Source organism: Hyperolius riggenbachi, chromosome 4 (assembly GCF_040937935.1).
Source record: "Hyperolius riggenbachi isolate aHypRig1 chromosome 4, aHypRig1.pri, whole genome shotgun sequence".
Taxonomy (NCBI): Eukaryota; Metazoa; Chordata; class Amphibia; order Anura; family Hyperoliidae; genus Hyperolius; species Hyperolius riggenbachi.
In genome coordinates this window covers 387479325-387500600 of record NC_090649.1, presented here as the reverse complement: position 1 = coordinate 387500600, position 21276 = coordinate 387479325, and the positions used below count along the sequence as shown (strand labels likewise).

General features: G+C 44.8%; 1 protein-coding gene across 1 annotated transcript in view; it reads left to right on the top strand.

Annotated features, from left to right (window-relative positions):
• LOC137504828 (interferon-induced, double-stranded RNA-activated protein kinase-like) overlaps positions 1 to 21276 on the top strand; it is a 90642-nt gene that overhangs the window by 38091 nt on the left and 31275 nt on the right. The window contains exons 16-21 of the mRNA XM_068233420.1: positions 2021 to 2076; positions 5261 to 5327; positions 8509 to 8546; positions 10739 to 10784; positions 13560 to 13588; positions 13985 to 14113. Coding sequence (XP_068089521.1) covers positions 2021 to 2076; positions 5261 to 5327; positions 8509 to 8546; positions 10739 to 10784; positions 13560 to 13588; positions 13985 to 14113 — 365 coding nt within the window. The remainder of the gene's footprint in view (positions 1 to 2020; positions 2077 to 5260; positions 5328 to 8508; positions 8547 to 10738; positions 10785 to 13559; positions 13589 to 13984; positions 14114 to 21276) is intronic.

Sequence of the window (21276 nt, the reverse complement as noted above, 5' to 3'; positions counted from 1 at the left end):
TGACCTAGCGCCCGTTTTTTTACTAGTAGTCTATAATATCTTGAGATTGCATGCACACCTTTTTTAATGGACAGTCATCTGCAGATCAGATCCACCGGGATTAATCTGAAAGATTTAGAGATAAATATCTTTCGTCTGGCTCTTTTGAGGTCTTTTATGAACTTTTTTTACAAAGATTATCTGCGGATTTGATCTTTGATATTTTACTTTTCAAAGATTTATCTTGTGTGTACCCAGCTTTAGTATTTACATACATACATCTGTTGACCCTCATGCTACATAGCAGTGGTAAAATTGGACAGACATCTGCAGATAAAAAATAGGTTGTGTGTATGGAACTTTAGGATTTACCCATCTGATTATAACATTAACACGTACTTGATATTGTTTTAACTGTCAATTCTGATTGGCCAATCAAAATTGGATATGTGCACGCATCTTGGCTACACACACACTTGAGTTAAAAGTCTTTGGAAAAGGCAAGATCACAGATCAATTTTACCCCATTCCATGTAGTATGAGCGCCATACTCTACACAGTCTATTTTTTATTGAGCTGAACTCCCCATCAGATAAAAATCTTTGCAAGATGCTGCACACAAAGATGCTGTACACATGCAACAGATCAGTATCTGCAAAAGATCAGTTCCTGAAAAAGATCCGTTCTTGCAAAATGCATTCATAGTCTATGATATCTGCAGATCCTCATACACACCTTGTTTAACAGACATTCATCTGCAGATCAGATCCACCAGGATGGATCTTCAGATCTGCAGATGATTGTCAGATGTGCAGATGAATGTCCGTTAAACAAGGTGTGTATGAGGATCTGCAGATATAGACTGTGAATGCATTTTGCAGGAACTGATCTTTTGCAGATACTGATCTGTTGCATGTGTACAGCATCTTTGTGTGCAGCATCTTGCAAAGATTTTTATCTGATGGGGAGTTCAGCTCAATAGAATAGACTGTGTAGAGTATGGCTCTCCTACTACATGGAATGGGGTAAAATTGGTCTGTGATCTTGCCTTTTCCAAAGACTTTTATCTGAAGTGTGTATGTAGCCTAAAGCCTGTTACATACTTTCAATTATGATTTGGCCAATCACTGACCAATTTTGGCCACCTTAAGACCTTGTTCATACTTATCTGAATTCATATACATCGTGCAGATACCGGTATGCAGAAAAATCAAATTTGTTTTGCAACCGAATTTGAAGTTAACTAGATACACTCTCATGTAAGTTAACTTTTTTTGGTATGCACAAAAAATTTCACAATCCGAAAAATCGAAAAATTAAAGTGGAAAACTGGAAATATAGCAAAACACAGAACAGACTTGTGTAAAAATAGTTGTGGAATTTGCATGGATATGTGTGAAAACTGCTTTACAATGAGAATAAGGCCTGGAACCCACTGAAAACCGCAAACGCAAAACGCAACCGCTAGCGTTTTGTCTGAGCGGTTTGCAAGCGGATTCATGCACGTTTTGGGTTGTGTTTTGCAACATTGTATTTTTTTCCCCAGCGGGTGCCTAGCGTTTTGCGTTTTGCGTTTTTATCCTGATTGGTCCTGTGAATTATTTTTCATTTTGTTACAGTGTGCTGAACCGCAAAACGCTAGCAAAACCGCTCAGTTGAAGCGCTAACGCTCCCAAAATGCTGCACGTCCTGCGTTTGCGTTTCTGAGAAACGCAAACGCTCCTGTGGAAGTTGCCCCATCCATTAACATTAGCCCAGCGTTTTGGCAAACTGCTAGCGTATCGCAGTGCTGCCAAAACGCTGCCAAAAGCGCTCCTGTGGGTTCCAGCCCTCAAGGAAGACAGGCTAGTTGTAAGTAGGATTGGGACTGTATATACACCCGTTTATCTCTTCATGTTACGAGTCACTTCAGGCACTTGAAGCATGGAAGAATCTTTTATTCAAAAAATGATCAGCAGAATTTCAGGAATGAAAATGTATGCAACAAAAAGCAATTGTACTACAGTTGTCCTAATTCAATAATACTTCTCGGTATTTTCAGGAACTGCCAGATATTTTCACAGATGAATCCAAGACTACAACCTCTTCTGTTTCAAGGTGTTATTTCATAACTATATAATATATCACCTAAAGTGTGAACTAATAGTACTGTATTGATAGATAAAATATATTTATTTGTGCACGCTCGTCAACAGCCTGGACATATGCCATTCACTACAGCCTTAGGCCTCTTTTCCACGAACTGTTGAGCTGTGTGTTCGGCAAGCAGCTACCAGGCAGCAACGAGCAGTTACCAGGCAGCAACAAGCAGTTACCAGGCAGCAGTGAGCAGTTGTGAGAGTTTGAGAGGCATTTCACTGCCCATCAACAGTTCGTGGAAAAGAGGCCTTAAACATGCATGATCAGAGGTTACCTGACGTGAAAACGGCATACCAGCATTATAGGTAGTTTCAGAAATACTGGCTTTCAAAGTAAGGGCTCGTTAACCATTAAGTGAAGATGGCCGTGCGATCAGAAGGCAACATGCATGATCGCACGCCATTTGCGCCGAACTGCTGATCCCATTCACTACAGTAAATGGGTCAGCGCTGCGCTTCCTGAAAAAAATCACACTGCTGCGCAGCGCATATGATGTGAACAACAGGAGTGCTGTCTATGCACTTCTGTTGTTCTTACATGTCGCACACTATACGCACTGCTGTGCACACCATACGCGCATGATGTGAACGAGCCCTAATATGAAAATTAAAGCATTTTTTTGTTTACAAACTCCTTTATTAAACAAGAGTGACACAAAATCACAGTCAAGAGAGCCACTTGATTATCAGTCAGCAAACTACAATACGCATTTGCATAGTACTGTAGGAACAGTAATAAACACGCTGAAGACCCTTTTTCACAGGCAGCTGAACTGCGCGCTTAGTGAGCAGTTATCAAGCAGCAACAAGCAGTTAACAGGCAGCAGCAATCAGTTACCAGGCAGCAGTAAGCAGTTGTGAGAGTTCAACAGTCTTTTCTCTGCCTATCAACTGCTCATGGAAAAGGGCTTTTTTTTATCTCAGGTGTCCTTTAAGGCCTCTTTTCCACAAACTGTTTACAGGCAGTGAAATGCCACTCAAACGCTCACAACTGCTCACTGCTGCTTGGTAACTGCTGACTGCTGCCTGGTAACTGCTTGCTGAGCACACAGTTCAACAGTTCGTGGGAAGGAGGCCTTAGACCAGCAGTTGGAGTTCTACATCTAAATCTCATTTTCATTTGTGATATTTATAGAGACTCTGTAACAAAAAAAAGTTCCCCTGGGGGGAACTCACCTCCGGAGGGGGAAGCCTCAGTGTCCCAATGAGGCTTCCCCCTCCCCTGTAGCTGCAGGCAGTCCAGCGCTGGCTCCCCGAAGTGTCCCGGAATCCTCCCTCGACAATCCTGACAAGCGCTGATTTATTTACCTTTGCTGGCTCCAGCGGGGGCGCTGTTGCGGCTCTCCGCACGTAGATAGGTGAAAATAGCCAATCTCTGTCGGGTCCGCTCTACTGCGCAGGAGACTTGTGCCTGTGCAGTAGAGCGGCCCAACAGCGATCGGCTATTTCTGCCTATCTGCGCTGGAGCCGGGAAGGTATATATTTACATCCCCGCTGATCGGGGAGCTTTATCTCCGCCGCCGTAGAGTAGGGGACTATGCCATTGTACATTCCCTTCAAAATACACCTTTCTTTCAAGAGCTATGGAGGATACCATTTAACCTCCTCCTAAAACAAAATGCTAGTTTCTCGCTGTAATGCCAATTTTCTGGCTACTATGTACCCAAAGTGACTCCCTGAAACACATACACAGATCAGGGGAGTCAGAGAAAAGTCAGAACATCAGATTTGTATTCCTGCTCCAGCTGACTGATAGTATTATAGACGAGTACATTTGAAATCGGTGCCGGTAGACTTGGGCGCAGGATACAGCGGTATATGGCTGATCCTGCTTCTGCACAAGTCCGGGCCGATTTAATTACTATTCCCCCTCCAGGCCGACATGGATAGTTGGGGAATGAAATAATTCGGCTTCCAGCGATTGCTGGAGGCCGAATTATTATGTTTTTAAGCAATCTTCTGACGGAGCCGACGTTACTCACTGAGCGCTTCAATAGGAATGATTCCTATTGAAGTCTATGGAGGCGCCGGCTGCGCCCAAATCTAGCAGCGCTGAAAAGCACTGCTCCGCTATAGACAGAACTTCTGCAGAACTGCCAGGAAAGTAGCAGTTTCTAGAAGGGGGTCAAGCTGAAGGTCTTAACTCTTTCATATAATGTCAGAAACACTGGCTCCAAACTTAAGTACCCTGTTGTTTCCGATGGACTTTTCGGTACTCACATGCTGGTCAGCTGTAAGCTGGTTAGTGTGTTCTTTTCTCTGGAAAGGGGAGGGGGAGAATGAGCGAGAACAGACTGCCTCTGGCCTGCAACGTATATATAGCAGTAACAGGCATGGTTTTTCAGCATGCCTGACCACTAATGAGCTTTTGATGTCAGGAGACACCTATAAGCACCTGGGAAAGGTACCTGGAACTATCACAATTATTTTTGGTAACCTAAGTTCCATGTGTGTGTGGTGTTATTCAGCTGATTGTCTGGTCAGTTTAAAGGGAACCTGTCAAACCATAAATACAGGAACTGCCTTTGACATGTTGTGTTGCGCCTTATAAGGCTATAATTTTTACCTTTGGCTTAGTTTTTAGTAACTCACTAGCCTATTGAGTATTTATATGTGTACATTGACGCTGTTAAATGACTTCACTGAGCAATGACAATATTGGATTACTGTAAGTATGGATATAGGTATGCATGTATAATGATATGAATAGATTAGTGTATACCAGCCTTTCTCAACCTTTTTACCTTGGAGGAACCCTGTAAATAACTTTTGGATCTCAAGGAACCCCTACAAACAATTTTTTGGTCTCGAGGAACCCCTACATTTATTTTTCAGGAGGCATGGTCTTTAAATAGGTTAGGCTGCTAATTTCACAATCTCCTATTACACTGCCGCTCATTATACTGTCTCCTGACCCCCCAATTTAGTGCTTCTTGTTACAGTACCACCTATTATAGTGTGCTCTATTATACTTCCCCCACGATGGGGTAAAATGCCAAGGAACCCCTGCAGAGTCCTCAAGGAACCCTGGTTGAGAAAGCCTGGTGTATACATTCAGACTAAAATAAATCAGTTGGCAGGGCAAAATAAATTGCAAACTAATAACTAACTGTAATGTACTAAATGAAATCTTTAATGTTTAGCTGGGGCAATATTGCTCAAAGCAGGACACCAACTGAAACCGGGGCGGCTGGCACAAAAAGTTTGGAGGTATGAATTAATAATTGAAAAATGTTAAAATATTTGTCTGTGATGATATCTTTTAAGGAATCACACCTGCACAAAAGGGAAGCATGCTTGGTGTATAAGGATTATTAATGTCCATTATTGTCCCACATATTTTCTTTTAAAAACTTGCTACAGCTTTTCTCTAACTATCACTCCCTAAGGCAAACATACATGTGTAGGACTTTGCTAGGCCTCTGATGGATCAAATTCTGCTGCATTTTTAGCCATTTTTGAATATATATGTTTGTCCATATGGTAGCTCAGTAGACTTGAATGTGCTCCAGTGAAACAGCTTTGGTCATTCAATTCCACTGAAATCAATGGACCTCCAAAACCAGTCCAACCGATTCATTAGATCGAATATAAATATTTTTCCAACCTATTCAGTCCAACCGATTCATTAGATCAAATATAAAGATTTTTCCAACATCTTGATCGAAAAAAAATATTCTTTGAAACTTTTATTCGATTTGATCGTTTTGGTCAAATAAACTGGAACATTGAACATTTTTATTGTACCGTGTATGGGCACCTTAAGACTATCGTTATGCTAAAAGGTTGTCTCAATGGCTCTGGCTAAAACTGTTTGAAATTACTATAAAGATGAGATGATCACACATTTACTTGGCTTACTTCATCCGCACACCTGTTCCTGTGCAGCAGGCAATGACCTGGCAACTTAGAATCTATAGTGTATGATCTTCTTGGTTCTTGCAGGTTTAACCTCATGTCTGAACTCATTATTATATTAAGTGGTGGATCAAGTATGGTTCATTTCATCTTTAATAATAATAATTCCAGTATTTGTATAGCACATTTCTTCTGTTGGACTCAAAGCGCTAGCGAGGCAGCCACTACAGCGCACTCAGTAGGCAGTAACAGTGTTAGGGAGTCTTTCCCAAGAACTCCTACTGAATAGGTGCTGGCTTACTGAATAGGAAGAGCCAAGTTTCTAACCCAGGTCGCTTATGCCAGAGGCAGCGCCATTATCTTTCAGCAGCAAAGGTTCCCAACTTACAGCCATCTTATTTAATTATGATCATAATGGTTATTTCTAGCTATTCTCTGTGAGAAAATTTCCCCTGTAGGGTAAGATTACATTACAACCAATATCCTATGTATGTTGGAGAAGTATACACGGCTATTTATCCATATAGGACCCAGGGCATCTCAATAGCACATGAAAAATGCATACAACAATATGTCTCATTATTAAAATGAACTTCCATGTTACCTTATATTTTACATTTAAAGGGATACTGTAGGGGGGTCGGGGGAAAATGAGTTGAAATTACCCGGGGCTTCTAATGGTCCCCCGCAGACATCCTGTGCCCGTGCAGCCACTCACCATTGCTCCGGCCCCGCCTCCGGTTCACTTCTGGAATTTCAGACTTTAAAGTCTGAAAACCACTGCGCCTGCGTTGCCGTGTCCTCGCTCCCGCTAATGTCACCAGGAGCGTACTGCACAGGCACAGACCATACTGGGCCTGTGCAGTGTGCTCCTGGTGAAATCAGAGGGAGCGAGGACACGGCAACACAGGTGCAGTGGTTTTCAGACTTTAAAGTATGAAATTCCAGAAGTGAACCGGAGGCGGGGCAGGAGCATTGGGAAGTGGCTGCACGGGCACAGGATGTCTGCGGGGGACCATTAGAAGCCCCGGGTAAGTTCAACTCATTTTCCCCCGACCCCCCTACAGTACTCCTTTAAAGTTAAGCACTTAAATTTTATTAACCTACTTAAGCAGCACGTCCTCAGAGATTTCAGGCAGCTAATCATTTTTTTATGTTTTTGACTTTTGTATTCTGGCTTTGCCATTTTATGTGTAATATTGTACATGTCACTTTAAGAAGGGTAGCCATGCTCATTGTGGGCGGGCACTCGACTATTTAAACCTGTGATGAATTTGTACATGCTGGCTAGGATTAAGGAGCCTTTTAGATCTCTGATACGCGTCAGCCTTTTGTGTGTCTACTGATGTGCTAATAAAGGAAGAAAAGTTTTACACCCACCCTCGGTGTAGCGGGATATCCCTTCTTTTTTGCCAGCTAATCGTTTTATTGTACTCATTAGCAAGAAGTAAACAATACCTTTTCATCAACAGAGGGGTTGGGTAATTAGAACAATTTCTTCAAAGAGCTTATCTAGAGGGAATGTGTGAAGATAGCATTTGTGACTTCTGTAAATAAGGAAGGTAAGAAGAGAAGGGGGGGGAGGTGGGCGGGCATGGCAGCTCCTATATCTGTTAAAAGCCAGGAGAAATTCCAGTGAAAGAAAGGGTGCTTAGTTCCTTTCTAAGGATTACTACTATGCAATACACGTATAGAGGTGTTCATTACCAGCATAGCACCAATGAAAAGCTAATAAGATGGATAAAGGGAGAGCCCCTAATGGGCCCCTGTGGTCTAGGGGCCCCTGTGTGGTCTCAACCTCTGCATTCCCTATTGTCAGGCAAATCATTCATAGACAACCACTGCATAATTACAAGACAAAATCACCAAACTTGCTTGAAATCTCTGGTCAACACTAAATGACACACACAACTGTATACAATATTTTATTTCACAGAAGACACTCGTTCTGACACTCCGTTGTTTTCCATGACATTCAGAGATTCTTTGCAGGCTTGGAGAGCAGCTGGCAAGGAATGATGGTTTATCATGCTTTTGCTCAGTGTAGAAAACCCTTTTAAAGGAAATGTCCAAGCAAGCAAAAAATAAAATATCTACTTACCCGGGCTTCCTCCAGCCCCTTGAAGCTGACATGTCCCTCGCCGCAGCTCTGCTCACAGCCGCCGGCCCGGGGTCCCCACTGGTGCACAGGCCTTCCTCACGAGGTCATCCTCTACTGCGCCATTAGTTCTACAGTAGTTCTGCACCTGCGCAGTACACAACGGACAGCGTGGCGCTTGCGCAGTAGAGGACGACCTCGTAAGGTCATCTTCTGCACCAGCGGGGACCCCAGGCCAGCTGCTGAGTGCGGAGCGGCAGCGTGGGACATGTCGGCTGCAAGGGGCTGGAGAAAGCCCCAGGTAAGTGGATTTTTTTTTTGCTTGCCTGGACATTTCCTTAAAAGCATGACAGAATTAATAGAATCACTTTTTGTTTTTTGTTTTTTTAATCTATATACCTCAATCCTGTCTTGTATCCTTTTTTTTCCATTTAGATTGTATTTGAGTCTTCAAATCCTAGAAGTCCACAAAGGTAGGTTACTATTTGTTATTTTTCTTATGTACAAAGGAAGCGTTTGGTCAGGTGTCGGTGTCATGTTACCAGTGTACGACTGGGAGGTGGTAAAGCTGAGGAAATCCTCTTGCTGGCCAAGCAGCAGAAATCAGGTGTTGCTACTCACAGTGATGACTTGCTACATTTTTATATTGGGAGTGATAACACAGGATTTCTGCAGCTTGGCCAGCAGGTTTATTTCCTCAGCTTTTTTCAGCTCCCCGTCCGACACTGCATGTTACCGATGGCTGGCTGCACATTTTACACTTTTCTTCATAGATAGTATCAATTTTAAGCATATTTGGACTTAACGGTAGTACTTCAATAGTGTACATACCCAGGTCATCTAAAATAAGAGAGATTCACATAACAAGATTGGGGGAAAACAGCAGTGTTTATTGGGTACTAATCCGTTAGCCGGGCGCATCCGGCAGGTGGCGCTGTTGATGTTAATTCCAATCATAATTACTTCACGTCAACCTGTGAATGTAAACCGCCGGATGCGCCCGGCTTAAACAGATCAAGCCGCCGGCTTGCTTCGTGTCTCGCTCTTCTCCCCCTCTTGCCCTCTCTCCTATAGAACACTGGGGAGGGGACATGCGTGTCCCCCCAGAGTCGTTCGTCGCAATGCCGCGACGAACGACTCTGGGGGGACACGCATGTCCCCTCCCCAAGGCTCATAAGAGAGAGGGCAAGAGGGGGAGAAGAGCGAGACACGAAGCAAGCCGGCGGCTTGATCTGTTTAAGCCGGGCGCATCCGGCGGTTTACATTCACAGGTTGACGTGAAGTAATTATGATTGGAATTAACATCAACAGCGCCACCTGCCGGATGCGCCCGGCTAACGGATAGGTACCGTTTATTGTGTTGGGAGAATACTATGTGTTCTAAACTTTTGACTCGTCAAACTATCCAGTTTTGGTAGATATAACTTCTGAGCATAGTCATGGCATACTTTCTGCAATGGAAATCAGATATTCTTCAGAAAGTTCTTTCCAACTCTGTTTCAGATGTTCCCATAAATGTGTGGCACTGATAGGTTGCTTGCGTTCACACCTCTGTCCAGTTCATCCCAAACCAGCTCAATTGGGTTTAATACTGGAGACTGTGCTTTTCCACTCTATGTTTACAAGCTGACATAGCAAGGCACGGGAGCCAGCCGGAGAGACGGAGAGGGACGAGCGGCCTTAAGGGGGCTAAGGGAAGCCCCAGATAAGTATGGTAACTGAGACACTTCTCGTCTCAGGTACACTTTAATATCAAATAGATAGGGAGTCAAAAAATGGATGCCTGGTGTCTCCTTAGTAAAGGAGGCTCCCAGATGCCAGAAGAAGCCAGCGGCATATGGGCCATAGAGACCTTTCAACTGCTCTGAACAGGTGAAAAGTTCTCACTCATGTGCTTGCAAAACGGAAGTGGATGGGGGAAAATAATTCGCTGGCCGAATGAGTTGTTTTCCACCTAGCCAGGTGCTGTATAGAATTGAATTTGACTACGCTTATTGCTGCCAAATAAGGGCATTGTATTGGTCCCTGAACTTGATATATATTAAACTTAATTCCACTCTTTTAACCAATACTGGACCAGCAGAGTTGAAATCTGTGCCCCATTTACGTCTGCCTAAGCCTGCCAGGGCGTAGATTTCAATCTCAGCATTCCGCACATCCACCGATTCTGCAATGGTGCAGGCCACTCACTCGACTGTCATGCTGACAGCAGAGCTCTGTATCTCGGTCAGGAGCCAATTTGATTGGCTCCTGACCTTGTGATTCCTTTTAACCAAACACAGTAATCACTGTTTATAAAGGGAAAGGACAGCTCTGGTACTTTAGGGGCCAGAGGCACCAAGTCCCAAGGTGGCTAATATCCCCTATTCTTGTGTAAGGAGCTGTTCATGCCATAAACTGTGTGTTAGCGGTAAGTGATACCTGGCTGTTCTTGCCACCTGCATCACTTAATAATCAAAATGGAATGAAATGCTACTGGCTTGACTTTTCCCCAGCATTAGACACTGAACTACTTTGATGTGATTGGTGCTGTTTTAAATTAAAAAAATATTTGTGTACACTCATTCTTATCTCTGAACTCTCAGTCTATCATTCTTTATAATAATAGTTTTATTTATATTATTATTTATTATAATTTTAGTATGTGTTTTGTCTGCTTCCCCAGGCCATCTTCAGAGAATGACTTGAACCGTTCGTCACTTGATTCTCAGGTAACCTGAGACAAATAGTATTTAAAAACAAGCCAAATATTTTTATTAGACGATTAGAATTGTAGTAAGTATTTGTTACCTAATTATAGTTTTACCACCTCCCTCTCTTACTCTGCCCTTAAAGGGCAACTGAAGAGAAAGAAATATGGAGGCTACCATATTTATTTCCTTTTAAAGAGAACCCAAGTTGGGATTTTATTATGCTAGTGGGGCACAGAGGCTGGTTGTGCACACTAACACCAGCCTCTGTTGCCCCATGGTGTGCCTCCACCAATCAGCGGGAGGGAAGGGACGTGGGCTGGTAGCGCCGATACGGAGGAGGCGGGGGAGCGGCGCTAACAGACAGGCTTAGGTAAACATTGTGCTGGTGACACGCTGCGTGTCGCCAGCACTGCGGGGGGTATAGCGGCGTGCAGGGGGGTCCTGGAGGCACACCATGGGGCAACAGAGGCTGGTGTTAGTGTGCGCAACCAGGCTCTGTGCCCCACTAGCATAATAAAATCCCACCTCGGGTTCTCTTTAACCAGCCGGGCGGTATGGACGAGCTCAGCTCGTCCATCACCGCCGGAGGCTGCCGCTCAGGCCCTGCTGGGCCGATTTTCATCAAATAAAGAGCAGCACACGCAGCCGGCACTTTGCCAGCCGCGTGTGCTGCCCGATCGCCGCCTCTCTGCGGCGATCCGCCGCGAGCAGCGGCGAAAGAGGGTCCCCCCAGCCGCCTGAGCCCAGCGTAGCCGGAACAAAAAGTTCCGGCCAGCGCTAAGGGCTGGATCGGAGGCGGCTGACGTCAGGACGTCGGCTGACGTCCATGACGTCACTCCGCTCGTCGCTATGGCGACGATGTAAGCAAAACAAGGAAGGCCGCTCATTGCGGCCTTCCTTGTTTATTCTGGGCGCCGGAGGCGATCGGAAGAACGCCTCCGGAGCGCCCTCTAGTGGGCTTTCATGCAGCCAACTTTCAGTTGGCTGCATGAAATAGTTTTTTTTTTTATTTAAAAAAAACCCTCCCGCAGCCACCCTGGCGATCTTAATAGAACGCCAGGGTGGTTAAGCAATCAGTTGCCTGGCAGCCCTGCTGATCCTCTTCCTCCAATACTTTTAACAATAGACCCTAAACAAGCATGCAGCAGATCAGGTGTTTCTGACATTAATGTCAGAGCTAACAAGATTAGCTGCATGCTTGTTTCAGGTGTTATTCAGACACTGCTAAAGCCAAAAAGATCAGTAGGGCTGCCAGGCAGCTGGTATTGTTTAAATATGGCAGCTTCCATATCCCTCACTTCAGTTGCCCTTTAACTTCTCTCACTCTCCACAATATGGGCCTGATTCACAAAGCGGTGCTAACAGTTAGCACGCTGGTGAAAAGCCCTTTATTATGCCTAAACTCCGTTTAGGCATAATAAGTTTAGGTGTGATAAGTTTAGGCATGATAAGTTTAGGCACCAACTGCGTTAGCACCGCAGTACACAGCTGATCAAAAGTTTTGCGCTAGCAAAGTCTGGTGCACTTCACATTGAGTTTAATGGCGCTGCTTTGCGTGCGGGACTTTGTGCGCTATCTACACTTATCTAAACTTATCACTCCTAAACTTATCACGCCTAAGCTGGCTTTTCACCAGCGTGGTAAAATGGTTATCACACCTAAAGTCTCTAACTGGGTTAGCACCGCTTTGTGAATTCAGCCCTATCTCTATTATCACCACGTTTCTCTCAGCAGCCTCTCTGGAACCTTTGTGTCTCTGTATATTTCTTGTTGGCTCTCTTTGTGTTGTCAGTTTATCATCTCAGTTTTTAGTTATTTGTGTAACATCATACCAGAGGATTCAAATTGTGTTTCTTTTGTTTTTTTTTCCTTCTGAAAATGTATTTAGTCTGCTAAAGGTTCCTACCTAACTTAAAAAAACGGTAACAGTAAAAAAGGGCGCAGTAGGCTAGTGGACAAATCGGGCGCCGCCATTTACTCCCATAATAAATATCGTTTACTGGGTGCCGAACGGGAAAAAAGGGTGCCCGAGAATAATAACGTTTTCCAAGGGCGCCCGAAGATTTTTAATGTTTTATAACTGCTTGTGATGATTTACGTTTCCTATTTCAATAAAACATTATTTTAAATGTTATCCCTTACTGTTTGTAAAACATTATTATTCACAAAATAAAGCGATCAGTACGTAACGTAAATTGTAATATATTTTATCCCTTACTGTTTCTAAAATATTATTCTACACACAATACAGTGATCACTAAGAAGGGTCTTAGGTTTAGGCACCACCAGGGGGGGTCTTAGGTTTAGGCACCATCAGGGGGGTCTTAGGTTTAGGCACCATCATGGGGAGTCTTAGGTTTAGGCACCACCAGGGGGGTCTTAGGTTTAGGCACCACCAGGGGGGTCTTAGGTTTAGGCACCACCAGGGGGGTCTTAGGTTTAGGCACCAATACGGGGGTCTAGGGGAAGGGGTAGGTACAGGGAGGGTTACTTACTAATTTTTTTTTAAACGTTATTATACATTTTACTTTTTAAACGGAAAATTAACATTTTCACAATTGCCGATTTCATGAACATTATTTAATGATTTATAACTTTATAAAAACGAATATTTAAACGAAATATAGTACATTATATTTTTAAACGTTATCCGTGTTTATCATTTAAAACCCCGCGCCCTTTTTTCCCAGCGCCCCTTTTTAACGTACGCTAAAAAAACACCTTTGTTTGGTATATAAGGCAAAGCTATGTATTGTTTTTAATGAATTTTATCTTTTGTTCCATTTTACCCAGGGGACCACTGTCTCTTCTTCTTCAAACAGGTAATGTGGTTAACAAATTGTAAACTTCTTAGTTATTTTTTTTGTAACAGATAATTCTTTTTAGGATGCACTGGTGGGGGAGGTAAATTCTGCCTAATAAATATCCTAGGCTAAGCCTCAGTGGGAGGGCGGGGCTACATACCAATATACAGAAATATTTAGCTATAGGAAGTGTTTCTGTTGCTTACACCAGGATATTTAATGTAAAAGTGGATATCCTGAATAATTTACAGTACTGCGTTCTACTGTATGTTGTTACTGTTCCTCTTTAATGCCTGCTTTAAAGTTTTTAAAAATGTTGCCTGTTTAGCAGTTAAGTAGCTTGTTGTAGATGGTTCTTTCGAACATTAATAATTATGTAATGAACACATTTTAATGTGGGTATTATTATTTCAGCATTCCAAACCCCCTCATAGATTTTGATAACGTTGAATATCTGGCTTCAGGAGCATTTGGCAAAGTGATGAAAGCAAGGAAAAAAATGGAAGACAAATACTATGCTGTGAAACAAATAGTGAAATACAGGTTAGCGTTATCTGTATGTTGTGAATTGTCTGTGTGTAATGACATTTTAATAGCCTTTTACAGTGGTATTGAAAAGGGAACGACTCACAAACAGGTGTTTGTAATAATCAGAATCGCCACTAATTTGCAGTAACAGTAACAACGTGTCTGTCAGGATGGTTTTTTATCTTAAGCTGGCCACTAACAGTCCAATTTCTAGCGAAAAATCGTTAGAGCGATCAGAAATTCTGATCGGATTGGTTGTAAATAATCTCCATTGGTGAACACAATCGATTATGAACGAGTGAAAAAAATGTCGTCCGAATGAATTTTCGTCGAACGAAAATTTGGATTTTCTTGGTGGTCATGATAGATAGGAAGCAATGATTGGTTAGTTGATGGTGTAGTGAACGATTTTTCGTCTGATCAGAATTTCTGATCGCTCAAATGATTTTTCGCTAGAAATTGGACCGTTAGTGGCCACCTTTAGGCTGAGCTCACACTGGGGCACTGTGGTGTGATGTAACAGAGGCATTTTACACTGCTATTGTAAAGCTAAGTACCCACGTGAAGATGGATCGACAATCAGCGATAGCAAATGATCATTCCCCAATCCATCAATTGTAAATGTATGCAGCTTGAAAATATTTCAATCAAAACCTGCCAGGGTGGGGGGGTGGGGGGGTGGGGGGGCGGAGCCAGCAATGGAGGAGTGAGGACGTGTGCTTGCTGAGCTCCCGGGCCCACATGTCTTGTTAGCTGGCTTTTAGACATCAACCCTTGTTATCTCGGAGATTAAGTGGCATGGAAAGGGAGAGGAAGGGTAAACTTAAGGATCGTAAACCTCAGACCCCCTCTCAGCGACCGGTAACCCGCTACTTCCAGAAACTAGTTCCCAACAAGGAGGCCTCCAAGATGGTGCAGCCGCTCTCTCCTACCTCGCAAGCCTCTCCTGATGGCAGTGTCTGCTCCACACCAGTAAATGGGCTAGAAGATATATGGAGGTACCTGGTACCTAAGAAGCCTTCCCACCAAACAAGATCTGGATGAGCAGACGGAGCGGATCATTTCCTCCACGAGGACGGAGATCACGGTGAACCGCTCCGACATCACAGGCCTCTCTGACCGCGTGTCCACAGCAGAAGCGGATATCGCACAACTCCGTGCGGAGATAGCGGCCCTCAAAGCTGATGGTGAGAAGCACCGCATGTCCTCGCAAATGATACGGGCACAGATGGAAGATATGCAGAACAGAGGCCGCCGGAATAACATCCGGATCCGCGGCCTACCCGAATCCATCCTGACGGACGCCATCTTGCCCACCCTACGCACTATCTTTAGTGGCCTACTGAACCGCCCAGCGGACCAGAAACTTAAATTTGATTGAGCGCACAGAGCCCTCAGGGCTGTGCCTTCGCCTCAAGACCAACCGTGTGACGTTATATGCCGTCTACATAATTACACCGACAAGGAGGACATCATGCGGGCTGCTATGGATAAGGGGTAGCCGACCTGGGAAGGCTCCACAGTCACGCTTTACCAAGACTTGGCTGCATCTACGCTTATCCAACGCAGGGCCCTCCGGCCCCTCCTCCAGGCCATGCAGGACTCCGGGGTGAAATATCGATGGGGATTTCCGTTCCAGCTAGTGGGCCAGAAGGGCTCCACCGCCAGCGTTCTACGTCAGCCCGGAGATCTTACCTCTTTTACGCGGGAGCTCTCGTTGCCCACGGTGGAGTTACCGGATTGGGATCCAGACGCAGCATACTCAGGCCGCCTGCAGAAACAGAAGAAAGCGGCCTAAACTGGGTAGCCTCGTGAGTACTGCTCAATATGGTTTACTAGAATTCCCCTAGGTTGCCCTCAGTGACGCTTCACCCGTTGATCACTCGATCTGGAGGTACCCGCTGTTTAAAGGCCCTGATCCCAGACACTGACGCCGCATGGAGGAACTGTGGGCCTGCAGATATACAGACTACCCCGCTCGATTAGTAGCTGCCCGCTGCCTACGGCCCTTGACTGTGCCCCGTTTTTTCCTTGCATATTTTCTCCTACCCCTCGACTCCCCTACCTACATCCGAGGATAGTTTGCCGCATCTCCCTCCCATGTATCTATGTTCTAGGATCGCAATATTATATATGGGCCTTCTCTTTGCTGCACCTGATGCGAGGGGTTGTGAGCTTTATGAGGCACTTTAATTAAGACTGATGCATGTAATCCTTAATGTTATACATTATTGTGGTATCCCCTATGGGGGTTAATCCTTTGGTCTGGGAGGTGCGGGTGGAAGACTTAGGTGGTGGGGGAGGCGGGGGATAGCATCTTTAAGGTTTTATGTTTTCGTCTGTTTTACAGGCGGGGTCACGGTGGGGCGGTCGGTGGGTATGAGGGGGACGTCATGGATGTGGCGGGATGGGCTTGTGGGACTGGTTCTCCCTTGGACCTCTCACTCTGGTTCCGTTGTGGGGTGTTAATAATAAACTGTCTGCACTTTTGCATTCGCTTTGGTCGTTGGCCTCTGCCTCGGGCGATGGGATCAGAGTGGGGGCACGGGGGCCTCCGGGACTACAGATTCAGTGGGACACTAACGGATATATGGGGGTGATAAAAGGGGACTGCTATAACTTAAAAGGGCAACAGCTAAAAAGTTACAAAGCGTCTCATACGCTTAAATGTCACAATGCTTAATATAGGTTGATGTTTTCATTTAGGTTCTGATATAGATGGCATGTGGTCACCCGGGAGCGGGGGAGCCTTCCTGCTGTTAGGTTGCGGGCTTCCTTACCCCTGGGCGATTCGCCAAGTAGAGACGAGGGTTTATCCTTAAACCCCTCGGTCAAGTGTTGCATTCCATTTACAGACTGGAGTCTGACTGGTCTACATAGGTAATATGCTTATGGTTCATGTATTCCTGTCTGTCTGTGCGTGGTTTCTTACACGCTTTCTGTATGTTTTCTTTTTCTTCTCTTACACTTTAGTTCTATTTTCTACTTTTTCCATGAGGACTGTGTGTCTGCTATCTGGGCGCCCACCTCTTTGTGTGAACATTCCAACGATCACTTAAACATAAAGTTTTCTCTCAACGCCAAGGGGTTAAATGTCCCAGAAAAGAGATCTGCCCTGCTGCACCTGTGTCATAAAGAACGTGCCAATATAGTGTGCTTACAGGAGACACATTTCAAGGGTCCATCAATCCCGAAACTGTTCAACAGATACTATAATACCTCCTACTTTAGCTCTCATCAAGATTCTAAAACAAAAGGGACCGCTATCCTCTTTTCAAGGGATACCCCCTTCTCTTTGATAGCTCAATATCAAGACCCGCAGGGTCGGTTTAACATTGTTAAAGGCACAATTTATACCCAGAAGGTCACTATTGGCTCCTTTTATGCACCTAATGTGCAGCAGGTGCAGTTTCTGCAATCCTTTTTGGCGAAAGTAAGCTCATTTGTAGAAGGCAGTATTATGCTGGGTGGTGACCTAAACCTCACTCTGGACCCAGAGATTGACTCCTCATCCCAGAAGTCTCCTATTTCCTACAAATTGTTACGAAAGTGTAAATCATTACTTCGATCCATGCAATTGCTGGATGCGTGGAGGGTACTTAACCCTTCGGTTATAGACTACACCTTTTACTCCTTTCCTCACAACTCCTACACAAGAATCGATTATGTATTTGTGTCACACAATCTGCTCTCGGTCTCTAGTGCATCCACTATTGGCAATATACACCTCTCTGATCATGTCACGGTCTGCTTTAATCTGGGGGAGAATAGGCGAGGCCCTGCTTCCTGGCGACTAAACAACTCCTTCATTGAGGATAAAAAGATTTTTGCCAAAATTAAATCTGAGATGGAAGAATTCTTTCAGATAAATACAACCCAGGACTCTTCCCCATGGTTGTGTGGGAAACTCATAAATGCTTTGTCAGGGGCTTGCTTATCAGAGAAGGGGCTAGGCGTAAAAGAGAACGGGATTAGGAGATTGTGGAAGTCTTGGCTAACATTGGGGAATTGGAACGTAGTCATAAGGGTTCTGGTTCTTCCTCAGCCCTGGCTTCATTAACCAGGGAGAGGGAACGACTCAGATCCCTATTATTCTTTAAGGCTAAGTACGCAGCTTTACGCTGTCGTCGCACTTTTTATGAGTTTGGTAATAAGTGTAGCTCCATCCTAGCAAAGGCCCTAAAGACCCAACAGACTGTTAACTACATCCCACAAATTAAGGACAAGCACGCCAAATTACACCATAAATATGAGGGAATTGCCAAGGTCTTCAGGGACTTCTATGCTGAATTATACAACCTACACTCTAACTCACCCCCTATATCTAAGGAGGAAAAGAAAACTAAAATCACTGAGTACCTGATCCGCTCTAAGATGCCCAGACTCACCCCGGAAGACATTAAGATACTTGAGGAGCCCCTCTCGGAGGACGAGCTGCGTCTTGCCCTCTCCCAGACTCCATCTGGAAAGGCCCCTGGGCCTGATGGGTTTACCCCAGAGTACTACAAAAGATATAGCTCTATTGTCTCATCCCATATGCTTAGGGCCTTCAATTCTCCTCCTGAGGAATCATCGGGAAGGGGCCTATTCGCCCCTTACATGCTTGAATCACATATCTCGGTATTGCTGAAGGAGGGAAAGGATCCCGCCCTTTGCAAGAGCTTCAGACCGATATCTTTAATTAATGTAGACTTGAAGCTCTTCTCAAAAATGCTAGCGAATAGGTTGGCCCCTCTTCTGCCAAAGCTGATCCACTTGGATTAGGTAGGATTTGTACATGGTCGAGAGGCCAGGGATAATACCATAAAAACCCTGAATATCCTACACTGGGTGAGGTCTCAGTCCACACCAACCTTGCTACTATCTACTGACGCCGAAAAGGCTTTTGATAGGGTGGACTGGGATCTCATTGAGGGTACCCTTAGGTATATTGGCTTGGAGGAGGAGATAATGCAGCGTATCATGGCGCTTTACTCATGCCCCTCAGCAAGGGTTAAGGCGAATGGGGTTTTATCAGACCCTTTCCCTATCCAAAACGGAACGCGCCAGGGCTGCCCCTTGTCTCCCCTGATTTTCGCACTGTCCCTGGAACCCTTCTTGTGTATGGTTAGAGCGAACCCAGATATACAGGGGGTATCCCTTCCTAAGTCATCCACTAAAGTTGCCGCATATGCGGATGATCTTTTGTTCTATCTAACCAACCCGCATAAATCACTACCCAATCTCCTAGCAGAGTTCAAAATATATGGCGCAATATCTAATATGTCAATCAACTATGATAAGAGTGAGGCTCTCGGAGTCCTCCTCCCAGGCCCACTTAGATCTTCTCTGCAGAGCAATTTTCCTTTTAAATGGCCTGGCAGGTCCCTGAAGTACCTTGGCATCCACATTACCCCGAACCCTAGAGATGTGTTCTCTTGTAACTTCCCTCCAGCGTTAGAACGTATCAAACAAGACCTGCAGTACTGGGATAAACCTCAGTTTTCCTGGTTTGGCAGGAGTTGTATTATTAAGATGACAATTATGCCGCGGCTCCTCTATCTCTTTCAGACAATGCCTATTTTCATCCCCTCCTCTTACTTTAGACAAGTTACCCAGGTTTTTTCTCGATTTATTTGGAATGGCCGTAAACCTAGGTTTAAGTATTCTATCCAGACCGCCCCCAAAGACCTGGGAGGCATGGCAGTCCCGAATCCCAGATTATATTACCTGGCAGCAACCCTTATCAGGGTCATAGATTGGCATAGACATGCAGCATATAAAAGATGGGTGGGCATCGAGGAGGAGTTAATTGGAGGGAAGCTACCTCTTCTAGTTCTTCTAGCTCCTTACCTTCCTCACCCCAGGCCATAGCATTGATAACCCAAACACTAAGGGTCTTCTACAGGATGAGGGGAAAATCATCTATCTCCCCTTGGCCATCCCCCTTAATGCCTTTATTAGGCAACCCTAGCTTCTCTCTGGGAAAGGGCAGGAATAGCTACCCGGTATGGAGGACAGACCCCCCCCCCCCCCTTACGAGCTATGCACTTGATTTCGCGTGGAGAGTGGGTGGGTCTTTCGGACCTCCAGACTTCCCTCGGTACACCCAACCTTGACTTTTGGAGTTTGCTCCAATTTAAACATTTCCTCCTATCCCAGGGGTCAAAGGTGGAGTTCTCTAGGCCCCTCTCCACATTTGAAAAAACATGTCTGGGTGAGGGCCTAATAAGAGGTTCCCTCTCTTTAGGGTACTCCTTACTGAATGATAGTGAGGAACCCTGTGTAACCCTTAAGGCTAAATGGGAAAGGGACCTGAACCAGACCCTCTCCGACAAGCAATGGCACAAGATACTGGTCTTCTCACATAAATCTTCTATATCCTCTAGGAGCCAGGAGGCAGGATACAAAATCTTTACCAGATGGTACCACACCCCCTCTAAGCTCCACAAAATGTACCCGTCGTCTCCCCCATTATGCTGGAGATGCGGAATGGAAGTAGGCACATTGGTACATATCTTTTGGTCCTGCAACAAACTTGCACAGTTTTGGGCGGATGTGAGGGAGATCATGCAGGTGTTGACAGACTATCTTCCTCCTGACTCTCCTGCCTTTTTTCTCTTGCACCACAACCATTGGTCGATAAGGAGATATAAAAGAACACTTACCAGACATTTAATTGATGCTGCCAAAATTCTAATTGCTAGAAAATGGAAACAATTGGACCCGCCATCCATACAGGATTGGTTTAGGGAAATAGACTGGATTGAGAAAATGGAAGATCGAACCGCTAGCTTGCATGATAAACGAGAGCAGTACTTGAAAACTTGGCTGGGCTGGTTCGAATTCAAGGAATCAGCTAGATATGGCTCTCTCACATCCGGCTAGAATCTGGGCCTAAATATAAATAGAATGAAAACATAATTAAAGGGAACCACTCTACTCCTGACACATGACTCCTTTTTCCCCCTTGGCGTTGACTCTATCTGCGGTTGGGTGTCCGGTGGTAGATACACATTTCCTCCATGGTGACCTCTTTCCTCTGTACCTTGCCTCTTCTTTTCTTCTTTCTTTCTATTTTCTTGTTCTACTCTCTAGTCGGCTTGTCTCTGATGCTTTTTTCTTGAATAACCACTAGAGTTTGGATATATGCTACAATGGGCGGGTTGTCAGAGGGGTGTGATCTCTAAGGTATTAAG